At 47.1% G+C, this 24,324-nt stretch overlaps 1 protein-coding gene across 1 annotated transcript in view; it reads right to left on the minus strand.

Annotated features, from left to right (window-relative positions):
* The window catches only part of LOC106605563 (hemicentin-2), a 262,034-nt gene that overhangs the window by 96,538 nt on the left and 141,172 nt on the right, over nt 1–24,324 (minus strand). Inside the window, exons 64-76 of the mRNA XM_045718710.1 lie at nt 11,572–11,823; nt 11,137–11,412; nt 10,484–10,735; nt 10,047–10,322; nt 9,394–9,645; nt 8,959–9,234; nt 8,308–8,559; nt 7,873–8,148; nt 7,220–7,471; nt 6,785–7,060; nt 6,132–6,383; nt 5,697–5,972; nt 43–294 (exon numbers count right to left, since the gene is read on the minus strand). Coding sequence (XP_045574666.1) covers nt 43–294; nt 5,697–5,972; nt 6,132–6,383; nt 6,785–7,060; nt 7,220–7,471; nt 7,873–8,148; nt 8,308–8,559; nt 8,959–9,234; nt 9,394–9,645; nt 10,047–10,322; nt 10,484–10,735; nt 11,137–11,412; nt 11,572–11,823 — 3,420 coding nt within the window. The remainder of the gene's footprint in view (nt 1–42; nt 295–5,696; nt 5,973–6,131; nt 6,384–6,784; nt 7,061–7,219; nt 7,472–7,872; nt 8,149–8,307; nt 8,560–8,958; nt 9,235–9,393; nt 9,646–10,046; nt 10,323–10,483; nt 10,736–11,136; nt 11,413–11,571; nt 11,824–24,324) is intronic.

A 24,324-nucleotide genomic window follows, 5' to 3' on the forward strand; every position in this document is an offset into this window, starting at 1 on the left:
AACTTTTAGTCCCTTGATTTTAAGTAGCAATTACTGACTCACCAACAACAATGAGCATCTTGGAGACAGTGCTGTTTCTGCATGTGATGTTGTTGAAGGCCACACAGGTGTAGTCCCCATGACTAGCTAAAGTCAGTGGGCCAGTCTCATACTTTGAGCCAGTTGCCACCTGGGAGCCATTGAAGAACCATCTGAACTGGCTGAGAGGCTGAGAGGAGGCTGAGCAGTTGAAGGTCACGTTGTGTCCTGTTTCTCCTAATGCTGGTCCTGTTATAATAGGCATCTCCGGTCCATCTATGATACAAAAGACAATCAGTTAGACCAGGGGTGTCAAATTCCTTCCATGGAGGCCCTAGTGTCTGCTGGTTTTTGGTTTATCCTTTCAATTGAGACCTAGACAACCAGGTTTGGGGAGTTCCTTACTAGTAAGGGACCTTAATACATCAAGCAAGTTCAAAGGAGGATCGAAAAACCCGTTGACACTCAGCCTTCTGTGGAATGAGTTTGACACATGTGAGTTAAACCCAACATCTGTCATTAGCTGTCACGATTCCTACTGACGGTGGCGCCCCCTTCTGCTCGGGTGGCGCTCGGCGGTCGTCGTCACCAGCCTATTAGCTACCACCGATTCCCTTTTTGTTTTTCCCTTTTTTTTATGTTTTCTCACCTGAACTGAGTTAGTCAATTAAGAGGGCTATTTAGTTCAGCTGGCCCGCTCCCTATTGTGCGGGATTGTTTTTCTGTGTGTCTACTGCGTTTTGTTCGACTGTGCTTGTCGATTGTATTTTCCCTGTTGTTTTTACATGTGGTTTATTAAAATTACCACACAGTGTTCGCTGCTTCCTGCGCTTCTTTCCGCCACACTACAGGCAAGCCATTACAGAATCCCGCACCACAAAGAGCATGGAATCAGCGGGAGCAGCGGGCACTCCACTACCCTCGATGGAGGAACGTGTCCTGCATAATACATCAGTCCTGCATCGCATCGGATCCGCCATGGACCAGATGATGGAGAGGATGGACCGATGGGAGAGGAGTGGTATCCTCTCTCCACCTACACCTCCCCGATACAACCATCTCCTCCTCCTATGACGTCTGGCTCTGGCTCGCTTCGCCTGGCACTCCCGAGGGAGTACGATGGGACGGCGGCTGGGTGCAAGGGGTTTCTTCTCCAGTTAGAGTTGTACCTGGCCACCGTCAGACCTGCTCCGACAGGAGAGGAGAGCGTGAGTGCCCTCGTTTCCTGCCTGACGGGCCGAGCTCTGGAGTGGGGTAATGCGGTCTGGAATGCTCCAGACTCGGCGAGGGACCACTACCCAGAGTTCACCCGCCGCTTTCGGGCTGTTTTCGACCACCCCCCCGAAGGTAGAGCGGCGGGTGAACGGCTGTTCCACCTCAGGCAGGAGACGAGGAGCGCTCAAGACTTCGCGCTGGAGTTTAGGACCTTGGCTGCTGGAGCGGGGTGGAATGACAGGGCCCTCATAGACCACTACCGTTGTAGTCTCCGGGCGGACGTCCGCAGGGAGCTGGCCTGTAGGGACACCAATCCATCCCTGGACGAACTCATTGATATGTCCATACGGTTGGACGATTTGCTGGCTGCCCGTGGGCGTTCGGAGAGGGTCCTGCCCGTTCCACCCCCGTGCACCCCCGCCCCTACCCCTATGGAGGTAGGGGGGGCCGTGCCAAGGGGCACCGGAGGAGGTGGCTCCTCCTGCACCAGCTGTGGTCGGAGAGGACACACGGCCGACCGGTGCTGGAGGAGCCAGTCTGGGAGTCGAGAAGGCAGGCAGAACACTTCTCGGTCACCTCATGTGAGTCAGCACCAGATTCGCCCAGAACCCCCTGTTGGTCATGTGTTTTTGCCTGTTTCATTTTCAAAAATGTTTCCCTCTTCCCAGCATAGGGCGCTAGTCGATTCAGGCGCAGCTGGGAACTTTATGGACCGTGGACTTGCCATTAAGCTGGGCATTCCACGGGTGCCGATAGATTCCCCCTTCCCCGTGCACTCCTTAGATAGCCGACCATTAGGGTCAAGGCTAGTCAGGGAGTCTACGGTGACGCTGGACATGGTAACGCTGGGGAATCATAAGGAAAGCATTAACTTTTTTCTTACTGATTCACCTGCGTTTCCGGTGGTGCTGGGGGTCCCCTGGCTGGCTGGTCACAATCCCCTCATTTCATGGAAACAGGGGGTTCTCCAGGGGTTGTCGGAGGAGTGTTCAGGGAGGTGTCTAGGAGTTTCCATAGGTGCCACGTCGGTGGAGAGTCCAGACCAGGTGTCCACCGTGCGCATTCCCCCTGAATACGCTGATTTGGAGATCGCTTTTTGTAAAAAGAGAGCGACTAAATTACCACCCCATCGACAAGGGGATTGTGCGATAGATCTCCAGGTTAACGCTGCGCTTCCCAGGAGTCACGTGTACCCCTTGTCACAAGAGGAGACGGCGGCTATGGAGACATACATCACGGAATCCTTGGGACAGGGGTACATTCGGCCCTCCATCTCACCCGCTTCCTCGAGTTTCTTTTTTGTGAAGAAAAAGGAGGGAGGTCTGCGTCCGTGCATTGATTATAGAGGTCTAAACGCGATCACGGTGGGGTTTAGTTACCCACTACCTCTTATCGCTACGGCGGTGGAATCATTTCACGGAGCACAGTTCTTCACAAAATTGGATCTCAGGAGCGCGTATAACCTGGTGCGTATCAAGAAGGGAGATGAGTGGAAAACCGCCTTTAGTACCACATCAGGCCATTATGAGTACCTCGTCATGCCGTATGGGTTGAAAAATGCTCCAGCCGTCTTTCAATCCTTTGTTGACGAGATTCTCAGGGACCTGCACGGGCAGGGCGTGATTGTCTATATCGATGACATTCTGATATATTCCGCCACCCGCTCCGCGCATGTGTCCCTGGTGTGCAAGGTGCTTGGTAGACTGCTGGAGCATGACCTATACGTTAAGGCTGAGAAGTGTGAGTTTTTCAAACGAGCCGTCTCCTTTCTGGGTTATCGCATTTCCACCACGGGGGTGGTGATGGAGTGTGACCGCGTTAAGGCCGTGCGTAATTGGCCGACTCAAACCACGGTGAAGGAAGTGCAGCGGTTCTTGGGCTTTGCCAACTACTACCGGAGGTTTATCCGGGGGTTTGGCCAGGTAGCGGCTCCCATTACCTCACTGCTGAAGGGGGGGCCGGCGCGTTTGAGATGGTCGACGGAGGCGGACGGAGCCTTCAAGAAGTTGAAGACACTGTTCACCGACGCGCCCGTGTTGGCGCACCCAGACCCGTCTTTAGCGTTCGTAGTAGAGGTGGACGCATCCGAGGCTGTGGTGGGTGCCGTGCTATCACAGCGCTCGGGTGCGCCACCGAAACTCCGCCCCTGCGCTTTCTTCTCAGGGAAGCTCAGTTCGGCGGAGCGTAACTACGATGTGGGGGACAGGGAGTTGCTAGCGGTAGTCAAAGCCTTGAGGGTGTGGCGACACTGGCTTGAGGGGGCTAAGCACCCCTTTCTCATCTGGACCGACCACCGAAACCTGGAGTACATCCGGGCAGCGAGGAGACTGAATCCACGTCAGGCAAGGTGGGCCATGTTCTTCACCCGGTTTAGGTTTACCATCTCATATAGACCGGGTTCCCTTAATACTAAAGCCGACGCGCTGTCCCGTCTGTATGACACGGATGAGCGACCCATCGATCCAACTCCCATCATTCCAGCGTCTAGGCTGGTGGCACCAGTGGTGTGGGAGGTGGACGCGGACATCGAGCGGGCACTGGTGTTGGAACCTGCGCCAGCGCAGGTGCCTGTGGGGCGCATGTATGTGCCGCTCGATGTTCGCGATCGGTTGATTCGGTGGGCGCACACGCTACCTGCGGCGGGTCATCCTGGTGTAGAGAGGACAGTGCGGAGTCTAAGGGGGAAGTATTGGTGGCCCACCTTGGCTAAGGACGTGAGGTCATATGTCTCTTCGTGTTCGGTGTGTGCCCAGAGTAAGGCTCCTAGGCATTTACCGAGAGGGAAGTTACAGCCCCTCCCCGTTCCGCAACGGCCATGGTCGCACCTGTCTATCGACTTCCTGACAGATCTTCCCCCCTCTCAGGGGAACACTACGATTCTGGTGGTTGTGGATCGGTTTTCTAAGTCCTGCCGTCTCCTCCCCTTGCCCGGTCTCCCTACGGCCCTGAAGACTGCGGAGGCCCTATTTACCCACGTCTTCCGGCACTACGGGGTGCCGGAGGATATTGTCTCTGATCGGGGTTCCCAGTTCACATCCAGGGTCTGGAAAGCGTTTATGGAGCGGCTGGGAGTCTCGGTCAGTTTAACCTCCGGTTATCACCCCGAGAGCAATGGGCAGGCAGAGAGGGTGAACCAGGAGGTGGGCAGGTTCCTGAGGTCGTATTGCCGGGACCGGCCAGGGGAGTGGGCGAGGTATATTCCCTGGGCAGAGTTAGCCCAGAACTCACTTCGCCACTCCTCTACTAACATGTCACCCTTCCAGTGTGTGTTAGGGTACCAGCCGGTCCTGGCCCCATGGCACCAGAGCCAGACCGAGGCTCCTGCGGTGGAGGACTGGGTTCAGCACTCCAAGGAGACCTGGAAAGCAGTACAGGACTCACTGAAGGAGGCCAGTGCTAGGCAGAAAAGGAGTGCTGACCGCCACCGCAGTGAGGCGCCGGTGTTCGCACCGGGTGACAGGGTCTGGCTCTCGACCCGGAACCTGTCCCTCCGCGTGCCCTGCCGGAAGCTGGGGCCGCAGTGTGTGGGGCCCTTCAAAGTCCTGAGGAGGATAAACGAGGTGTGTTATCGGTTGCAACTCCCTTCCTATTACCGTATTAACCCCTCGTGTCATGTGTCTCTCCTCAGGCCGGTGGTGGCTGGTCCCCTACAAGAAGATGAGGTGCCGGAGGTCCCTCCATCCCCCCTGGACATCGGTGGGTCCCCGGCGTACAGCATAAGGGCCATTCTGGACCCGAGACGCCGGGCGGGGGGCCTGCAGTACCTCGTGGACTGTGAGGGGTACGGTCCGGAGGAGAGGTGCTGGGTGCTGGCGGAGGACGTCTTGGACCCATCCATGTTGAAGGAGTTCCACCGCCTCCGTCCGGATCGCCCTGCGCCTCGTCCTCCGGGTCGGCCTCGAGGCCGGTGTCGGCGCGCTGCAGGAGCCGTGCGTCAGGAGCGGGGTACTGTCACGATTCCTACCGACGGTGGCGCCCCCTCCTGCTCGGGTGGCGCTCGGCGGTCGTCGTCACCGGCCTATTAGCTACCACCGATTCCCTTTTTGTTTTTCCCTTTTTTTAAATGTTTTCTCACCTGCCCTGAGTTAGTCAATTAAGAGGGCTATTTAGTTCAGCTGGCCCGCTCCCTATTGTGCGGGAATGTTTTTCTGTGTGTCGACTGCGTTTTGTTCGACTGTGCTTGTCGATTGTATTTTCCCTGTTGTTGGGAAACCGTTTATTTTTTACATGTGGTTTATTAAAATTACCACACAGTGTTCGGTGCTTCCTGCGCTTCTTTCCGCAGACTACAGACAAGCCGTTACATTAGCCAGAAGGTCAAATGTCATCAACGTTTGTCAGATGGTATAAGAGATGGGATCCAAACCATCACATTGACTTTACTACAATATTAAAAAAGGAAGTTCAAAAAGATTCTACCTCAGGCCATGGGGTCAAAGTTGAACTTGTTAATAACTACTCACAGTTGACGATCAGTCTGTATTCTGGGCTGGTCATGTTGCTGAGGGGGTTGGAGGCAGAACACTGATAGTCTCCGTTGTCAGAATGCTGGACAGAATTGAATGTCAGTGTATTGTTATTTATAGAGAACTCTGTTCTGTTGTCAGCATACAGGGGCCAGCTGTTCTTTATCCACTGAATGGAGTAAACCGTTCCGGCGGTGTCACAGGTCAGAGAGAATCTCTCCTTCAGTGTTGGCTGGGCGCCAATGACTTTCACAATGGTCATGGTCACAGTTGCTGTGGAAGCAGATCAAATGGTTTTTTCAGCACTTTTATCTCAACTTCCATTTTATTATCCTGTAGATTCAACAGCTGGTATACTGTGTCTAAAATCAAATGTACACAAAGTCAATAAACTTTTAGTCCCTTGATTTTAAGTAGCAGTTACTGACTCACCAACAACAATGAGCATCTTGGAGACAGTGCTGTTTCTGCAAGTGATGTTGTTGAAGGCCACACAGGTGTACTCCCCATGACTGGCTAAAGTCAGTGGGCCAGTCTCATACTTTGAGCCAATTGCCACCTGGGAGCCATTGAAGAACCAGCTGAACTGGCTGAGAGGCTGAGAGGAGGCTGAGCAGTTGAAGGTCACGCCTCGTCCTGTTTCTCCTAATGCTGGTCCTGTTATAATCGGCATCTCCGGTCCATCTATGATACAAAAGACAATCAGTTAGACCAGGGGTGTCAAATTCCTTCCATGGAGTTCCTAGTGTCTGCTGGTTTTTGGTTTATCCTTTCAATTGAGACCTAGACAACCAGGTTTGGGGAGTTCCTTACTAGAAAGGGACCTTAATACATCAAGCAAGTTCAAGGGAGGATCGAAAAACCCGTTGACACTCAGCCTTTTGTGGAATGAGTTTGACACATGTGAGTTAAATCCAACATCTGTCATTGGCCAGAAGGTCAAATGTCATCAACGTTTGTCAGATGGTATAAGAGATGGGATCCAAACCATCACATTGACTTTACTACAATATTAAAAAAGGAAGTTCAAAAAGATTCTACCTCAGGCCATGGGGTCAAAGTTGAACTTGTTAATAACTACTCACAGTTGACGATCAGTCTGTATTCTGGGCTGGTCATGTTGCTGAGGGGGTTGGAGGCAGAACACTGATAGTCTCCGTTGTCAGAATGCTGGACAGAATTGAATGTCAGTGTATTGTTATTTATAGAGAACTCTGTTCTGTTGTCAGCATACAGGGGCCAGCTGTTCTTTATCCACTGAATGGAGTAAACCGTTCCGGCGGTGTCACAGGTCAGAGAGAATCTCTCCTTCAGTGTTGGCTGGGCGCCAATGACTTTCACAATGGTCATGGTCACAGTTGCTGTGGAAGCAGATCAAATGGTTTTTTCAGCACTTTTATATAAACTTCCATTTTATTATCCTGTAGATTCAACAGCTGGTATACTGTGTCTAAAATCAAATGTACACAAAGTCAATAAACTTTTAGTCCCTTGATTTTAAGTAGCAGTTACTGACTCACCAACAACAATGAGCATCTTGGAGACAGTGCTGTTTCTGCAAGTGATGTTGTTGAAGGCCACACAGGTGTACTCCCCATGACTGGCTAAAGTCAGTGGGCCAGTCTCATACTTTGAGCCAATTGCCACCTGGGAGCCATTGAAGAACCAGCTGAAGTGGCAGAGAGGCTGAGAGGAGGCTGAGCAGTTGAAGGTCACGTTGTGTCCTGTTTCTCCTAATGCTGGTCCTGTTATAATCGGCATCTCCGGTCCATCTATGATACAAAAGACAATCAGTTAGACCAGGGGTGTCAAATTCCTTCCATGGAGTTCCTAGTGTCTGCTGGTTTTTGGTTTATCCTTTCAATTGAGACCTAGACAACCAGGTTTGGGGAGTTCCTTACTAGTAAGGGACCTTAATACATCAAGCAAGTTCAAGGGAGGATCGAAAAACCCGTTGACACTCAGCCTTTTGTGGAATGAGTTTGACACATGTGAGTTAAATCCAACATCTGTCATTGGCCAGAAGCTCAAATGTCATCAACGTTTGTCAGATGGTATAAGAGATGGGATCCAAACCATCACATTGACTTTACTACAATATTAAAAAAGGAAGTTCAAAAAGATTCTACCTCAGGCCATGGGGTCAAAGTTGAACTTGTTAATAACTACTCACAGTTGACGATCAGTCTGTATTCTGGGCTGGTCATGCTGCTGAGGGGGTTGGAGGCAGAACACTGATAGTCTCCGTTGTCAGAATGCTGGACAGAATTGAATGTCAGTGTATTGTTATTTATAGAGAACTCTGTTCTGTTGTCAGCATACAGAGGCCAGCTGTTCTTCATCCACTGAATGGAGTAAACCGTTCCAGCGGTGTCACAGGTCAGAGAGAATCTCTCCTTCAGTGTTGGCTGGGCGCCAATGACTTTCACGATGGTCATGGTCACAGTTTCTGTGGAAGCAGATCAAATGGTTTTTTCAGCACTTTTATCTCAACTTCCATTTTATTATCCTGTAGATTCAACAGCTGGTATACTGTGTCTAAAATCAAATGTACACAAAGTCAATAAACTTTTAGTCCCTTGATTTTAAGTAGCAGTTACTGACTCACCAACAACAATGAGCATCTTGGAGACAGTGCTGTTTCTGCAAGTGATGTTGTTGAAGGCCACACAGGTGTACTCCCCATGACTGGCTAAAGTCAGTGGGCCAGTCTCATACTTTGAGCCAATTGCCACCTGGGAGCCATTGAAGAACCAGCTGAACTGGCTGAGAGGCTGAGAGGAGGCTGAGCAGTTGAAGGTCACGCTGCGTCCTGTTTCTCCTAATGCTGGTCCTGTTATAATCGGCATCTCCGGTCCATCTATGATACAAAAGACAATCAGTTAGACCAGGGGTGTCAAATTCCTTCCATGGAGTTCCTAGTGTCTGCTGGTTTTTGGTTTATCCTTTCAATTGAGACCTAGACAACCAGGTTTGGGGAGTTCCTTACTAGAAAGGGACCTTAATACATCAAGCAAGTTCAAGGGAGGATCGAAAAACCCGTTGACACTCAGCCTTTTGTGGAATGAGTTTGACACATGTGAGTTAAATCCAACATCTGTCATTGGCCAGAAGGTCAAATGTCATCAACGTTTGTCAGATGGTATAAGAGATGGGATCCAAACCATCACATTGACTTTACTACAATATTAAAAAGGAAGTTCAAAAGATTCTACCTCAGGCCATGGGGTCAAAGTTGAACTTGTTAATAACTACTCACAGTTGACGATCAGTCTGTATTCTGGGCTGGTCATGTTGCTGAGGGGGTTGGAGGCAGAACACTGATAGTCTCCGTTGTCAGAATGCTGGACAGAATTGAATGTCAGTGTATTGTTATTTATAGAGAACTCTGTTCTGTTGTCAGCATACAGGGGCCAGCTGTTCTTTATCCACTGAATGGAGTAAACCGTTCCGGCGGTGTCACAGGTCAGAGAGAATCTCTCCTTCAGTGTTGGCTGGGCGCCAATGACTTTCACAATGGTCATGGTCACAGTTGCTGTGGAAGCAGATCAAATGGTTTTTTCAGCACTTTTATATAAACTTCCATTTTATTATCCTGTAGATTCAACAGCTGGTATACTGTGTCTAAAATCAAATGTACACAAAGTCAATAAACTTTTAGTCCCTTGATTTTAAGTAGCAGTTACTGACTCACCAACAACAATGAGCATCTTGGAGACAGTGCTGTTTCTGCAAGTGATGTTGTTGAAGGCCACACAGGTGTACTCCCCATGACTGGCTAAAGTCAGTGGGCCAGTCTCATACTTTGAGCCAATTGCCACCTGGGAGCCATTGAAGAACCAGCTGAAGTGGCAGAGAGGCTGAGAGGAGGCTGAGCAGTTGAAGGTCACGTTGTGTCCTGTTTCTCCTAATGCTGGTCCTGTTATAATCGGCATCTCCGGTCCATCTATGATACAAAAGACAATCAGTTAGACCAGGGGTGTCAAATTCCTTCCATGGAGTTCCTAGTGTCTGCTGGTTTTTGGTTTATCCTTTCAATTGAGACCTAGACAACCAGGTTTGGGGAGTTCCTTACTAGAAAGGGACCTTAATACATCAAGCAAGTTCAAGGGAGGATCGAAAAACCCGTTGACACTCAGCCTTTTGTGGAATGAGTTTGACACATGTGAGTTAAATCCAACATCTGTCATTGGCCAGAAGCTCAAATGTCATCAACGTTTGTCAGATGGTATAAGAGATGGGATCCAAACCATCACATTGACTTTACTACAATATTAAAAAAGGAAGTTCAAAAAGATTCTACCTCAGGCCATGGGGTCAAAGTTGAACTTGTTAATAACTACTCACAGTTGACGATCAGTCTGTATTCTGGGCTGGTCATGCTGCTGAGGGGGTTGGAGGCAGAACACTGATAGTCTCCGTTGTCAGAATGCTGGACAGAATTGAATGTCAGTGTATTGTTATTTATAGAGAACTCTGTTCTGTTGTCAGCATACAGAGGCCAGCTGTTCTTCATCCACTGAATGGAGTAAACCGTTCCAGCGGTGTCACAGGTCAGAGAGAATCTCTCCTTCAGTGTTGGCTGGGCGCCAATGACTTTCACGATGGTCATGGTCACAGTTTCTGTGGAAGCAGATCAAAGTTTTTTGTTGTTGCACCTTTATCTCCACTTCCATGTTATTATACTGTAGGTTCAACAGCACGTATACTGTGTCTAAAACCAAATGAAAACAAAGTAAGTAAACTTTTAGTCCCTTGATTTTAAGTAGCAGTTACTGACTCACCAACAACAATGAGCATCTTGGAGACAGTGCTGTTTCTGCAAGTGATGTTGTTGAAGGCCACACAGGTGTAGTCCCCATGACTGGCTAAAGTCAGTGGGCCAGTCTCATACTTTGAGCCAGTTGCCACCTGGGAGCCATTGAAGAACCAGCTGAAGTGGCTTGGAGGCTGAGAGGAGGCTGAGCAGTTGAAGGTCACGCTGTGTCCTGTTTCTCCTAATGCTGGTCCTGTTATAATAGTCATCTCCGGTCCATCTATGATACAAAAGACAATCAGTTAGACCAGGGGTGTCAAATTCCTTCCATGGAGGCCCTAGTGGCTGCTGGTTTTTGGTTTATCCTTTCAATTGAGACCTAGACAACCAGGTTTGGGGAGTTCCTTACTAGTAAGGGACCTTAATACATCAAGCAAGTTCAAGGGAGGATCGAAAAACCTGTTGACACTCAGCCTTCTGTGGAATGAGTTTGACACATGTGAGTTAAACCCAACATCTGTCATTGGCCAGAAGGTCAAATGTTATCAACGTTTGTCAGATGGTATAAGAGATGGGATCCAAACCATCACATTGATTTTACTACAATATTAAAAAAGGAAGTTCAAAAAGATTCTACCTCAGGCCATGGGGTCAAAGTTGACCTTGTTAATAACTACTCACAGTTGACGATCAGTCTGTATTCTGGGCTGGTCATGTTGCTGAGGGGGTTGGAGGCAGAACACTGATAGTCTCCGTTGTCAGAATGCTGGACAGAATTGAATGTCAGTGTATTGTTATTTATAGAGAACTCTGTTCTGTTGTCAGCATACAGAGGCCAGCTGTTCTTCATCCACTGAATGGAGTAAACCGTTCCAGCGGTGTCACAGGTCAGAGAGAATCTCTCCTTCAGTGTTGGCTGGGCGCCAATGACTTTCACAATGGTCATGGTCACAGTTGCTGTGGAAGCAGATCAAATGGTTTTTTCAGCACTTTTATATAAACTTCCATTTTATTATCCTGTAGGTTCAACAGCTGGTATACTGTGTCTAAAATCAAATGTACACAAAGTCAATAAACTTTTAGTCCCTTGATTTTAAGTAGCAGTTACTGACTCACCAACAACAATGAGCATCTTGGAGACAGTGCTGTTTCTGCAAGTGATGTTGTTGAAGGCCACGCAGGTGTACTCCCCATGACTGGCTAAAGTCAGTGGGCCAGTCTCATACTTTGAGCCAATTTCCACCTGGGAGCCATTGAAGAACCATCTGAACTGGCTGAGAGGCTGAGAGGAGGCTGAGCAGTTGAAGGTCACGTTGTGTCCTGTTTCTCCTAATGCTGGTCCTGTTATAATAGGCATCTCCGGTCCATCTATGATACAAAAGACAATCAGTTAGACCAGGGGTGTCAAATTCCTTCCATGGAGGCCCTAGTGTCTGCTGGTTTTTGGTTTATCCTTTCAATTGAGACCTAGACAACCAGGTTTGGGGAGTTCCTTACTAGTAAGGGATCTTAATACATCAAGCAAGTTCAAGGGAGGATCGAAAAACCCGTTGACACTCAGCCTTCTGTGGAATGAGTTTGACACATGTGAGTTAAACCCAACATCTGTCATTGGCCAGAAGGTCAAATGTCATCAACGTTTGTCAGATGGTATAAGAGATGGGATCCAAACCATCACATTGATTTTACTACAATTTATAAAAAGGCATTTTTCAAAGATTCCACCTCAGGCCATGGGGTCAAAGTTGACCTTGTTAATAACTACTCACAGTTGACGATCAGTTTGTAGTATGGGCTGGTCATGTTGCTGAAGGGGTTGGAGGCAGAACACTGAAAGTCTCCGTTGTCAGAATGCTGGACCGAGTTGAATGTCAGTGTATTGTTATTTATAGAGAACTCTGTTCTGTTGTCAGCATACAGAGGCCAGCTGTTCTTCATCCAGTTAATGGAGTAAACCGTTCCAGCGGTGACACAGGTCAGAGAGAATCTCTCATTCAGTGTTGGCTGGGCGCCAATGACTTTAACAATGGTCATGGTCACAGGTGCTGTGGAAGGAGATCAAAGTTTTTTGTTGTTGCACATTTATCTCTACTTCCATGTTATTATACTGTAGGCTCAACAGCACATATACTGTGTCTAAAACCAAATGAAAACAAAGTAAGTAAACTTTTAGTCCCTTGATTTTAAGTAGCAGTTACTGACTCACCAAAAACAGTGAGCATCTTGGAGACAGTGCTGTTTCTGCTAGTGATGTTGTTGAAGGCCACACAGGTGTAGTCCCCATGACTGGCTAAAGTCAGTGGGCCAGTCTCAAACGCTGAGCCAGTCGCCACCTGGGAGCCATTGAAGAACCAGCTAAACTGGCTGGGAGGCTGAGAGAGGGCTGAGCAATTGAAGGTCACGATGTGTCCTGTCACTGCTATATCCGGACTAGTCATAGCAGGTCTCTCTGGTCCAACTGTTAAACACAAGACAGTATGGTTAATCTTATGGTTTGACTATTTTGACAAAGTTTAGTAAGTAATCAGCCTTCTACAATCCTTGGCTTGTGCAAGTTGGCTCATTGGAGAAGGAGCTCATAGGAGCAGGAGCCTATAGTATCTCCTGTTTCTGTAGCGTGTTGCAGCTTGATTTACAAGTACATCCCCTGGACAGGACGCTAGTCTATCACAGGCCCTTACACCCCAATCTATCTCCTTAATGCTGAGTGCCAAGTAAAGACACATTGGGTCCTATTTTTACAGTCGTTGGTATGACTCGTCCAGGGATCAAGCTCCCAACCTTCATATCTCAGGGTGGAAACTCTAATTACAAGGCCATTGAATTGATTTTATCAGACAAAGACTACCAGCTATTGTAATACTCACAGTTCACCACAAGCTTGTATGTCATGCTGGTCAGGTTGCTGACAGCATTAAAGGCCTCACAGAGATATTCTCCACTGTCAGAAAACTGGATTGGGTTGATAACCATTGTCTTGTTGCCCGTAGAGAAGAATGTTCTGTTGTTTAGAGAGATGAGCTGGTCGTTAATCAACCAGTGAATGTAGTCTACAGGTCCAGTCACCTCACACCGCAGAGTGAAGGACTGATCCAGTATCGGTGGCTTCCCATCACGGTTCAACGAAACCGCTGATATCGGCTCTATGGTGAAAAGAAGAGGAGGAGTACTTCACTCGATTGGTGGTAAAAAATACCATGATATAACATTGTATTCATAACTATCAATAATCAAATATTCACTACCAACTATATGACATTTCGTAACGATGAATTTTGCCTCACCCACGATCTTTATCATTGTGTTTATATTGGCAAATTGGAGTGTGACATTGTTGTAGGCTAAGCAGGCGTAACTTCCTGTCTGGTTCTCTCTGGTGTTCTGCAGGCTGAGCTGTGGACTTTGCTCATTGAGGAACGCCCCATTAAACCTCCACTTGAAGGACTCAGTGGGTTTGGACTGAGCGGAGCAGGACAGAATGATGTCAGAGCCCGTCTTGTAGGCTGTATGTCCTATGGTCATCTCAGGAACTACCATCATGGTGAGGTTATTTGGGCCATCTATGGGAGGAACAAATAACAATGAAGTGTTGGTGAAGCATTACCTAGAATATGTTTCCGTTCTGCTCTATTGTGCAGGCCGAGGAACATAACACAGTGTACTAATGATCCATGCAAATAATGACCTGAATCATGTGTACACAGAGGAATGGTTAGGGATGAAAATAGGCATATTACATCATTGCATGGAAGGCTGGCTCTCAATGACAAGGTACAATCCATGTTTGTTGTGTATGATTAATGTACAGTATACTGCATACTCTGATACTCACATCTAACATTGAGGCCAATGGGCTGGCTGGTGCCATTGCTGATTCCATTGATGACCTCACATCTGAACGGCCCTTCATCGTGTCGTGTCACACTGACTATGATGAGAGTGCTGTTCCCACCACCAAGCCAAACTCTGTCACTGGCTGTGACCTCTGAACTGCCATTCAGCCAGCGGTAGGAGAGGGAGGTGCCAGAGGAGACAGAGCAGGTGAAAATGGAAGTGTCGTTCAATTCCACTAGATCAGTGGCGTTGGCCCTTAGAGTCACGTTTGAAATGGGCTCTGTGGGTGAGATAGTAGAATAACAACCATATTGTTTATATTTGTTTCACACTGTAAAACTTGTTTTGGAAATCTAAATATGCTATTTTATTTGATTTACTTATCATGGAGACCAAGTTATAGGATTGAGCACTGTAGAGCCCTTTGCACACAGATAAAACGTCTTGTGTACGTCTTATCTGAAATGTAAACGAACAGTTTGCTCATACTCTGTGATCTGTTCAGGTTCATTCTTTTCAAAGGTATGATGTAGGTCAACTTCACTATAGGTTCAGAAAACATTGACACATTTAAGTGTTAGCTTTCCATGTCATGAAAATAACTTTTATTATTATGACAGAGATGAATTATTGATAGGTAATGTATGTGCATCAGTGGAGACTGCTGAGGGGGAATGGCTCATAATAATGGCTGGAATGGAGTAAATGGAATGGTATCAAAAACATGGTTTTCATGTGTTTGATACCATTCCATTTACTCCATTACACTCAATTCCAGCCATTATTATTAGCTGTCCTTCCCTCAACAGCCTCCACTGGTGTGCAAGCATGTTTGCATGTGAACCTGCTTGCAATAAAGTATGTGAATGGGTAAGTAAGTGTGCCGGTGAGCATGTGTGTGCATAAGTGACGATGTGTGCCAGTGAGTGAGAGTCAACCATAGTAGAAAGACAAACAGACAGGCAGAGGTCAGTTCCTTACCCTGGACAGACAAAGTCACCACAGCTTTCAGGACTGGCTCCATTCCCTGGATGGTATATAAACCTGAGTTGTTGAGTTGGAGAGAGTTTATGGACAGCTCTGAGGAGAAGCGGTTGAATGAGACTCTGCCTTGATAACTTGTACTCACACTACTGCCACCAGGATAGAAAAGTACGATGATTGTAGTTTCATATGACCAGGTCCCTACATTGATGGGGCTTTGAGGAACTAGGTTCAGTGTGACATTACTGCCCACAGCTAAGGGGTTCATCGAGGGAACCACCACCTGGCCAGAAACACCTAGAAGAGGATGGATTGATGAGTTTAGTTCATGTTTTGAGATATTATTAAATCAGTACAAAAGTCTTTAAAGTTCTTTAAAATATTTTACTTGAGATTAATCAAATCTTTAGACTCTGGCACTTTAACAGAAATACAAGCTTTTGTTTAAATTAGTGCCTTCAAGTTGAACGCACAATTTACAACATGACCTACTATCTATTTCTAATGTCTACTCTAGACATTGGTTGTCAATGTCAGATAAATAGAAATCTCCATCTTTCTGACTGTTTGACTGAAGTGCATCAACCAAACAGTGACATTTGAACAACCTGTTACTTATTTAATCAAGTGTTTGTACCATAAAGCACAAATAGGCATCAATATATTTCCAGAATGAGCGTATTGTCCTCTTTACCTTTAGTGAAGTTGAGCAGCACCAGGATGAGAACCCACACCAGAGGATACTCCATAGTTCTGCCACTTATCAAACACAACGGATCAGAAGTGAACGGGACACTTTCCTATGAAACAAATGACTGTCCAGACTTCTTGGTAAATCCAAACATGTTGATACTGCACAGTCACAGTCTCCTCTCAATCAACAAATAGTCAGGTGATGCCAATGTACCAACCCACCCTACCTGCCGCCAGAACGCACTCACACAATTCTACTCAACTACCCACGCCCTGTTTTGCCGAAGTACCTTTCTCCCACTGTATTTTTTGTTGACACACGGGGGTGTTTTCAAGCTGATTATGGTTTACTGTAAATCTGATCAACTCTGTCTGTCCTGTATGAATCCTGGGAGGAGGTTGGATGGTACATGGCCAATGAGGCCGGGGATAGAATCTCTGACCCTGTTGAAACTCATGATCTATCCACAGTGGCTAAGGCAACGTGGGCTCATAAGACACTGTTCGCATTGAACCTGTCAAGAAAACACTTACAGCGCAGTGAAAAAGTATTTGCCCCCTTTCTGATGTTCTGTATTTCTGCATAGTTTTGATACCGAATGTTATCAGATCTTCAACCAAAACCCAAAATTAGATAAAGGGAACCTGAGTTTACAAAAAAATATAAATAAATTGATACTTATTTTATTTATTTAATAAAAAAAGTTATGCAACACCCAATTACCCTGTGTGAATAAGTAATTGCCCCTTTACACTCAATAACTGGCTGTTCCACCTTTACCTGCAATGACTGCAAACAAACTATAGTGCATCAACCGAACAGAGACAATTGAACAACCTGTTACTTATTTAATCAAGCGTTTGTACCATAAAGCACAAATAGGCATCAATATATTTCCAGAATGAGCGTATTGTCCTCTTTACCTGTAGTGAAGTTGAGCAGCACCAGGATGCGAACCCACACCAGAGGATACTCCACAGTTCTGCCACTTATCACTGCAATCAAACGCTTCCTGTAGTTGTTGATCAGTCTCTCACATCGTTGTGGAGGAATTTTGGCCCACTCTTCCATGCGTAACTTTAAAGAAATATATATTTCACCTTTATTTAACCAGGTAGGCTAGTTGAGAACAAGTCCTTATTTACAACTGCGACCTGGCCAAGACAAAGCAAAGCAGTGCGACACAAACAACAACACAGAGTTACACATGGAATAAACAAATATACAGTCAATAATACATGTGCAAACCATTGCATGAGTGGACGGCTGCGGAAGTCCATGGCAGGCTGGAGGAGTACCAGAGGAAGTGCAAGGCTCCACGTCCCTTGCGGCTGGCCCCACTGGTCACCACACCGACGCAGGAAGTAAGTAGGCCAGTGTCGGCTGTTGCAAACTTCCCGGACCCCTTGCAGCAGCCCAAAAATGGCTCATCCGAGGCATTGGATCGTGTGATTGCCATGCTTGAACAGGTCTTGGAGCAGAGGCCACAGCAACCTGTAGGCGGCTATGATAACCATTTCCAGAGGAGGCCCAGGAAAAGGGAGAACCCGTCTTTGCGATGCAAAGTGTGTGGGGATGCGAATCACAGCACAATGGATCATTATTATTCACACCACCTCTGCTTCCTCTGTTATGCAGCTGGGCACACACGTCAAGAATGTCCTCGCACTTCATCGGTAACTCCCGTAGCTCCATCAAACAACAACACGACACAGCGGCAGGAAAACTAGCTGGCCCGCACAGGGTGGGGGGAAGTGCTGGGCCTTGTGAGGTGCCCCAATCAGATAGATGTGTAGATTTAGAGTCAGTATAGTGTTTGTGATAAAGTCAAATCGAACGAAAAAGTCATTATGCAAAATACACAGAGAGTGCTCCACAACGATGAACTCTTCTATACTATTGTGTTACTGGGGGATGTTATAGAGGTGAGCGCTATGATTGACAGCGGTTCTATGGCATGCACATTGAGCTCAACAGTGGTGCCACGCCTTGAGAAAACAGGTGTGCTCAAGAGTGGCTCCCTCAGTCTGACTGAAGTGGTGTTGCTTTACTGCGGGGGGTTGAAGACCAAGCCTGTAGGTGTGTGTGAATTGAATATGTCTGTGTATGGCAGCAGCCTCTCTGTCCCTGTTCTATTAGTGTATGGCCAATGTGATGAGCTCATCCTAGGCAGCAATGTGATTAAACACCTCATCAGGGAGCTGAAGACGACTGGTGACTTCTGGGAGAAGATGTCATCATCTGAACACAATGGAGATGACTAACTGTTCTGTCTGCTGGCTAATGTAGAGAGATGGAAAGGGACCAAGTGCCAGAAAGAGTGGGCACAGTAAAGCTGAAGCGGGCGGTCACATTGGAGCCTATGCAGGAACATTTAGTCTGGGGCCGGCTGTGTACGCCTCAAAATGTATCCGCGTGCAGTGCTGTTGTTACTGAGCCTACGAGGGCACACTCAAGACCGAAAAACATTCTAGTGGGGAGAACAGTAGCGACATTGTGGAGTGATGGCTGGGTCCCTGTCAAAGTTATCAATCCCTCACCAAAGCCAGTAACAGTGAGTCGCAATGCCAAGATAGCGGACGTTTTTCCTTGCATGGCATTAGAGGACTTTGACACTGACTATATAGATGGGCCCACTGTCGAACCAGTCCCCCTGGTGCAGCAGGTACACAAAATGGATGACAATCCAGACTTTGACAATGGTAGTGGAGATAGCTTGACCATTGACAGTGCCGTCAAATCGCGCAGAGTGTCAAGTGAGTTGTTGCACAGGTTAGGGCTAGGTGACATTGACATTGAGTCCACTCAGTTGTCGCAACAGTGTTGGCTTATAGCCCGCTACGAGTCTATCTTCTCCCGGCACAAACTAGATTGTGGGAAGGCTACTGGATATGTCCATCGCATCAGACTCAGTGACACTAGCCTTTTAGACTACCTTACCGTAGGCTCTCCCCTAACCATTATGACAAGCTCAGGCAGGCCTTGGATGAGATGGAAGAGCGAGAGATAATCAGGAAATCCAGCAGTGGGTATGCCTCCCCGCTCGTGCTGGTCTGGAAGAAGTCTGGCAATCTGAGACTGTGTACAGACTTCCGATGGCTCAATGCTCGCACCGTAAAGGATGCTCTCCCTCTCCCTCTACCTCACCAAGCTGATGCTCTGGCGGCCCTAGGTGGCAATGCTTTCTTCTCTAAAATGGATTTGATCTCAGGCTACTACAATGTGGAGGTGCATGAAGACGACAAGAAGTTTACAGCCTTCACTTCTCCTTTTGGGTTATATGAATATAACTGTCTTCCACATGGACTATGCAACAGCTCAGCTACATTCATGAGGATGATGTTGAACATTTTTGGGGATCACATGTTTTCTAGCCTTCTATGCTACCTGGACGATGTGCTGGTTTTTGCCCCGACTGAAGAACTTGGATTGCAACGCTTGGAGTCAGTTTTTGAGCGTCTCAAAGCCCATAATCTGAAATTCCATTTCATGAAGAGGTCAGTGCGGTTCTTGGGGCATGTCATCAGTGAAGGAGGTGTGGCCACAGACCCAGAAAAAGTGAAGGCTATTGCAGGGATGACAGAGAAGGATCTCATGGAGGATAACACGGACATGCCCTCCCAGGGGAAGATTCGGTCCTTTCTCGGAATGATAGTCTATTACCAGCAGTTCATTGAGGGGTGCTCCACCATCGCTAAGCCGCTGCATGGGCTGACAACTGGGAGGAAGGCACCACGCCATGGGAAAGGCAAGAGGAAAAGAGGAATACATAGGAAACTCACAGCAGCAGACTGGACAGACAACCACCCATTAACCTGTTAGGGCTAGGGGGCAGTATTGACACGGCCGGATAAAAACGTACCCGATTTAATCTGGTTACTACTTCTGCCCAGTAACTAGAATATGCATATAATTATTGGCTTTGGATAGAAAACACCCTAAAGTTTCTAAAACTGTTTGAATGGTGTCTGTGAGTATAACAGAACTCATATGGCAGGCCAAAACCTGAGAAGATTCCATGCAGGAAGTGGCCTGTCTGACAAGTTGTGTTTCATCTTGGCTCTTTTTATTGAAGGCTGAGGATCTTTGCTATAACGTGACACTTCCTACGGCTCCCATAGGCTCTCAGAGCCCAGGAAAAAGCTGAACGATATCGAGGCAGCCTCTCGCTGAAACACATTATCGCGTTTGGCAAGTGGCCGATCAGAGTACTATGGGCTTAGGCGCGTGCCTGACTCGACCCCATGCTTTATTTTCTTTCGTCTGTTTACCTAAACGCAGATTCCCGGTCGGAATATTATCGCTTTTTTATGAGAAAAATGGCATAAAAATTGATTTTAAACAGCGGTTGACATGCTTCGAAGTACGGTAATGGAATATTTAGAAATGTTTTTGTCACGAATTGCGCCATGCTCGTCACCCTTATTTACCCTTTCGGATAGTGTCTTGAACGCACGAACAAAACGCCGCTATTTGGATATAACAATGGATTATTTGGGACCAAACCAACATTTGTTATTGAAGTAGAAGTCCTGGAGTGCATTCTGACGAAGACAGAAAGGTAATAACATTTTTCTTATAGTAAATCTGACTTTGGTGAGTGCTAAACTTGCTGGGTGTCTAAATAGCTAGCCCTGTGATGCCGGGCTATCTACTGAGAATATTGCAAAATGTGCTTTCACCGAAAAGCTATTTTAAAATCGGACATATCGAGTGCATAGAGGAGTTCTGTATCTATAATTCTTTAAATAATTGTTATGCTTTTTGTGAACGTTTATCGTGAGTAATTTAGTAAATTCACCGGCAGTGTTCGGTGGGAATGCTAGTCACATGCTAGTCACATGCTAATGTAAAAAGCTGGTTTTTGATATAAATATGAACTTGATTGAACAAAACATGCATGTATTGTTTAACATAATGTCCTAGGGTTGTCATCTGATGAAGATCATCAAAGGTTAGTGCTACATTTAGCTGTGGTTTGGGTTTATGTGACATTATATGCTAGCTTGAAAAATGGGTGTCTGATTATTTCTGGCTGGGTACTCTGCTGACATAATCTAATGTTTTGCTTTCGTTGTAAAGCCTTTTTGAAATCGGACAGTGTGGTTAGATTAACGAGAGTCTTGTCTTTCAATAGCTGTAAAATAGTCATATGTTTGAGAAATTGAAGTAATAGCATTTCAAAGGTTTTAAAAATCGCGCCACAGGATTCAACTGGCTGTTACGTAGGTGGGACGAATTTGTCCCGCCTTGCCCGGAGAGGTTAACGTACATCCTGTCCATGCCCAAATTGGACACCTGTGAACAGAGATGGGTTGCTAAACTCGCTTCATTCACGTTTAACATCAAGTACATCCCCGGTCCCAAAAATGTCATTGCTGATGCACTCAGTAGACAGCCATTTGTGCAGTTGAGCGCTCTCCACCGCATCACAAGGGTTCCATACAAGGCCCTGCTGGAAGAAGCTGCGGGAGTACATGCTGAGAAGGTGCAAGATGTGTTCCGCTGGTCTAACCACCCATTCGACCTCAAGAGCTGCTCACCGTCAATTGAGGCAGATGCCTGTGAAATTGTCATGGACTGCCAAACTACCTCCTATCCTTCTGGTTCTCTGTCAAAGGAAGCGCTGTCAGCAGTCCTGAGGTCACAAGGGGAGGCTGGTCTACAGAACTGTGCGCTGCTACTGCCTCAGCTCACTCAGTCACTGGATGCCATCTGAGATGTGAGATGTGAGAGTGCTAACCCGTGACGACCTGATATCAAAGCAGGGGCCGTAGACCTTCTTGGAGGGAAAGTGGCCATGAACCACTCGAGGCTCTGCGCATTCTGAAGACCTGGGAGAAGCTCACTCTGAAAATGGGTGTACTATATCGCGTTACCAAAAGTTTGCTGTCAAAGAAGAAGACGTACCAGTATGTAGTACCCACCTCAATGAGGGCGACAGTTTTGAAGGGTGTCCACGATGAAGCTGGTCATCATGGGCAACAGCGGACGTTGTACTTGACGAGACAGAGGTTCTTCTGGCATGGTCTAGAGTTGGATGTGAGCGAGTATGTCAAGACCTGCAAGAGGTGTGTGTTCAGTAAGGCCCCCGGGCCAGAGGCCAGAGCTCCATTGGAGAACATCATCCCGACTGAGCCCCTCGAGTTGGTGTGTGTGGATTCTGGTCTGCTGAAGACTCCAACAACAAGTCCTTGGATGTTCTGGTCATCACTGATCATTTTACTAAGATGGCCCATGCCTTCTTGTGTCCAAACCAATCAGCTAAAGCAGTGGCCCTACAGCTGTGGAACAACATCTTCTGTGTGTATGGTTTTCCTCGTTGTATCCACTCTGACCAAGGGGCCAACTTTGAAAGTAAATTGATTGCTGGGTTGTTGAGTGCTGCAGGAGTCCAGAAGTCGCACACAACTCCCTACCATCCGATGGGGAACGGGGGAGTCGAAAGGTTCAATAGAACACTGGGAAACATGATCAGGGCTTTACTTACAAGAGCGAAGCACAGGTGGCCCCAGAAGCTGAAGTCGTTGACCTTCGCCTACAACTGTACAGTCCATGAAACCACGGGCCATGCCCCTTTCCAGTTGATGTTTGGGAGAACCCCAGGTCAGCCTGTCGACATGATGTTTGGTACTGTGCTGCAAGACTCAGAGGTTGTAGACTATGACGAGTACATCAAGTCCCTGACGAGAGACCTGAGGGAGGCCATGGAGACGGTACAGTTGACGGTAACCAAACAGCTGAAGAGGCATGCGGGCCTCTACAACAGGAAGATCAGAGAAGCTCCAGTGGAGGTCGGTGATCGGGTGCTGCTGGCAAATAAGGGTGAATGTGGAAAGAGGAAGCTGGCTGATCATATTGTTACGGAGAAGAATAGTGACAACCACATCTTCAAGATACAGAACATGTCGACTGGCCAGGAGAAAACGGTCCACCGTAATCTGATAATGCCTTTAAACTTCTTGCCTCTCCCTGACACTGCCTTGGAGACACCTAATATGGGAGACCGTGAGGATTCGAGTGAGGAGATGGAGGACTCATCCATGAACGATATACCAGAAATGGACGTGCTGGAAGATGAGCCACTGGCGAGGGACCCTCAGAACTCACCACATTCTGAGGGTGCCACTGGTGGCACAAGCATGTCAGAGCTAACCTTTGGAGAAGAAATGTCCGAACCCTCTGAGGAAGAAAGGCATTCTGAAGATGCCGCTGGTGGCACAAGCTCCAGCAACAGTCACAGAACCCTTGACCTTGACTACCCACCGACTGTGGACAGTGACCCACCAATGGTGATTGTAGTTGAACAGGTTAAACGTAATGATAACTCTGTTAGGCCTGTCAGGTAAGGGGCTGGTCGGGTTAGGAAACACCCAGTGAGACTCATAGAGACTATGCAGACACAGAGGGTTTTTCATACAGAAGTCATTAGAATACCTGTGTGGGTGTAGGATTAGAATCCAATTCTGTAGCCCTTTTTTTTTACTTTCAAGAGACCCGATGGAGGTAATGGGTCAGAGGTCAAGTAGGCCAAGGTTTTTCTGTCTGAGGTTCATATTGTCACTGAGTGTACTGAACATGTAACAGGCATGTTTTCCTACGGGGTCTTTGAATTTCCCTAATTCTCTTTAGAGAATAGTCTTTGCACTGGAATATTTGGTGACATATGTATTGCAAGGTATTGCATACCTCATTTTGTTTCTTTATAGTATGCAAGTGTAATTCAGCAGGGGAGAATGTAACAGGGTTGGTTATGTTTTCACTTGCTTCTAAAGAATGGTGTATTTCATGTTCAAGCATTCTTATTGGTTGGTTCAACTCTGATGACAATAAGGCGTGTTGTGATTGGCCCCGCTTGCAGATAGGGGGAGATCGCGAACGTCAGGTCTTCCTGAGGAGTGTGAGGTGCACAACTGAGCAAGAAGACAAGTACATAAGAGTGTCTAGTATGAGAAACAGACGCCTCACAAGTCCTCAACTGACAGCTTCATTAAATAGTACCCTTAAAACACCAGTCTCAACATCAACAGTGAAGCGTCGACTCTGGGATGCTGGCCAAACGTACAAAATCAGCAGGGGATCAAATACTTTTTTCCCCCACTGTATGTAGATATTCCATAACAAAAATCTGCCGTTTTCAGCTACAATAGTCATTTACAACATGAACAATGTCTACACTGTATTTCTGATCAATTTGATGTTATTTTAACGGTCAAAAAATGTACTTTTCTTTCAAAAACAAAGACATTTCTAAGTGACCCCAAACTTTTGAACGGAAGTGTATATATATAAACAAATTATTCAATTTCTGTTAGTCACATGTTTGTGGAACTTAGTCAGTTTATGTCTCAGTTGTT

This window comes from Salmo salar, chromosome ssa05 (assembly GCF_905237065.1).
Source record: "Salmo salar chromosome ssa05, Ssal_v3.1, whole genome shotgun sequence".
Taxonomy (NCBI): domain Eukaryota; kingdom Metazoa; phylum Chordata; class Actinopteri; order Salmoniformes; family Salmonidae; genus Salmo; species Salmo salar.